Below are 2384 nucleotides of genomic sequence, written 5' to 3'. Positions count from 1 at the left end.
TATTTATTATTTTTAAATAATTATTATTGTAAAATATCTAAATTAATTTTTTTAATTATTTATTTTATTTTATTTAAGTTTAAGTGTTTACAAACTACAGTTAAATATAAGAATATTGAGTTAAAATTAACATTAAAAAAATAAAAAATCTTTAAAATCAAGAATTAAGATATTGATATATATTTATATATATATTAAAAAGCATCATACCAATATTATTAAAACAAATTTATTGTAAGCTAAACAATATCATTAACTTGATTTCAGGATTTTGCATGACAATAACATATAAATAATATATGCTAGTCGTGTAGCACATAGGTAAATATTATATTCTCAATAGTTCATATTTTCTCAAACAATTATTCGAATCAGAGTGGAGAAACGGCTTTAAGGAACTCCTTGTCGTCTTCAAGCTTAACCATATTTTCTTCCTTCAATGAAACATATGCTTCGATTCCATTCCCCGTTCGAGTGTCCATGAAAGCCACAAGATTATCGAAAGTCAAAGAGGCTGAGCTGACCCAGGCTGGCTTACCCCAACCAAAGTCAGCGTCATAGATAGGAAACCTACATAAACTTGTGAAACTAAACGAAATCAACTGACCCCCTTTCATGAATAATTCTTCTGCATATTTCATAAGATGTTGTAAGCCTTCATCCTCTCCTTCTTGAACCTTTCTCAGATAATCCACGTCCATCTTTTTAAACCCTCCCCTTATTTGCTTCATCACCTCGTAACCGCAGTCCTCTTCCTCAGAAGAACTTAAGCTCGTTGAAGGCAATAGAACGATGCTACTCCGATAAAGGTTTCCAAAAGAATGGTCCGGTAGCGGCGGATCTAACTTTCGACGAAGATTTACAGGATGAACCACCGCGTAAACTTTCTCGGCTGTGGCACAACGTTCGTCGTCGTCATCACAACTGGTTGCCGCCAAGAAACGACTCCAAATGAAAGCAGACAAGGCCTCCACTCGAGACGGCCGTCTCTCCCCCTCCATTCTTGTTTTTTGCTCGTACTTTGACCTAATCGTCTCTATAGTAGAGGCTTCAAATACAAACCTCTTTGATATGACCTCTCTCGTGATTCCGATCTTTGGATCGTAGTTGGGATCATCCAACGGCGGGAAAAGCTTTGCCGAAACGAATTCAGGATGTGCTATATGATTTGCTTCTCCGCGAGCCATGGCCATCCAAGTTTTGATGAAGAATATGCAGGATAGCGCGTCAGCAATCTGATGTGAAATGCATATGCCAAGAGCAACTCCACCACGATCGAAGACATTGAGTTGGACTCCTATGGGGAATTTATTGAGTTCATGGAGTTGGAAGGGAAGGAAGTTGCAGAGTTCAGTCGGGAGGGGATTCTTTATGGCTTGGGAAAGATGGCACGGGGATTTGACTCGGGTGACTGTGTAAGAAACTCCCTCGTCGTTACAGTCAATGAAACGGTCGTTCTTGACTCGCCCGGCTAGAGGGTAAAAGAGAGTTAAGACCTCCGATAAAGAGTTCTTAATCTTATTTGACATTTCGTTGATTTTGGACTTATTATGATCATGATGATCATCATCATCATGATCTAACTCATAAAATAAGACTAAAGGATTGTATGTATGGGGAGAGAGTTGGTCAAGGTAAGATAGTTGGTAATGGCGAAGGTGGTCGAGGGTTGGAGATGAGGGCTTGATAATCTCATTAGAAACCACTTCCACATCAACTTTCATATTTCTTAATAGCAACAATATTAATTTGAAAATCCTTTGATTGATATTTCTTGGTTGTTAATGTGAATCGTGCTTTTATTAGCAAGCTGCAATTATTATAATTATATATAGATGAGTACGAGTTGAAGCTTTCGGGTTTTATATATTTAATTTTGATAAGAGTGCGAGGCCGGCTCAAGCTATAGCCATACTAGACAATCGCGGCCTAATTTTTATCAGTATTTTATTATTATTTTCATCATCTAATTAAAGTTTAATAATTAATTTACGAATTTTTTTCTAACAAATTTTAAAAATTAATTGCGCCTACTAATTTTTGGATAATTTCAACACAATCTATATTGTAATAATATAGATATTAATTGGTTAAGAGGATTTAATAAGTATATATCTTTTCTCTATAAAAAATGTGTAGATAATGAAATTGTTTTTGTTTCTTATATTTAAAGGTAAATTTTAAATATGACTTAAAACATAGATAAAATTAAATAAATAAATTAAATATGTAAAACCTAATGACTTTTCAAGTTAAAAAGTCAAAAAGAAAAATAAAAAAAAATTATATACCCAAGTGGTGGGACCCACTTATATATTTTTTTATATTCAGATTTGTTTTCCTTTTTCTTCTTCTTCTTCTTCTTGTTGCTTGCTTTTCTCACT

The 2384-nt window shown here is 34.2% G+C and overlaps 1 protein-coding gene across 1 annotated transcript; it reads right to left on the bottom strand.

Annotated features, from left to right (window-relative positions):
* Positions 1-371: 371 nt before the first annotated feature.
* LOC133823762 (stemmadenine O-acetyltransferase-like) lies at positions 372-1724 on the bottom strand. Its single transcript, XM_062256613.1, has one exon. It carries the CDS (start codon positions 1722-1724, stop codon positions 372-374), a length of 1353 nt encoding a protein of 450 aa, XP_062112597.1.
* Between the last annotated feature and the right edge of the window lie 660 nt (positions 1725-2384).

The sequence above is a fragment of the Humulus lupulus genome, chromosome 3 (genome assembly GCF_963169125.1).
Source record: "Humulus lupulus chromosome 3, drHumLupu1.1, whole genome shotgun sequence".
Classification (NCBI taxonomy): Eukaryota; Viridiplantae; Streptophyta; class Magnoliopsida; order Rosales; family Cannabaceae; genus Humulus; species Humulus lupulus.
This window is presented reverse-complemented; position numbering and strand designations above follow the sequence as displayed.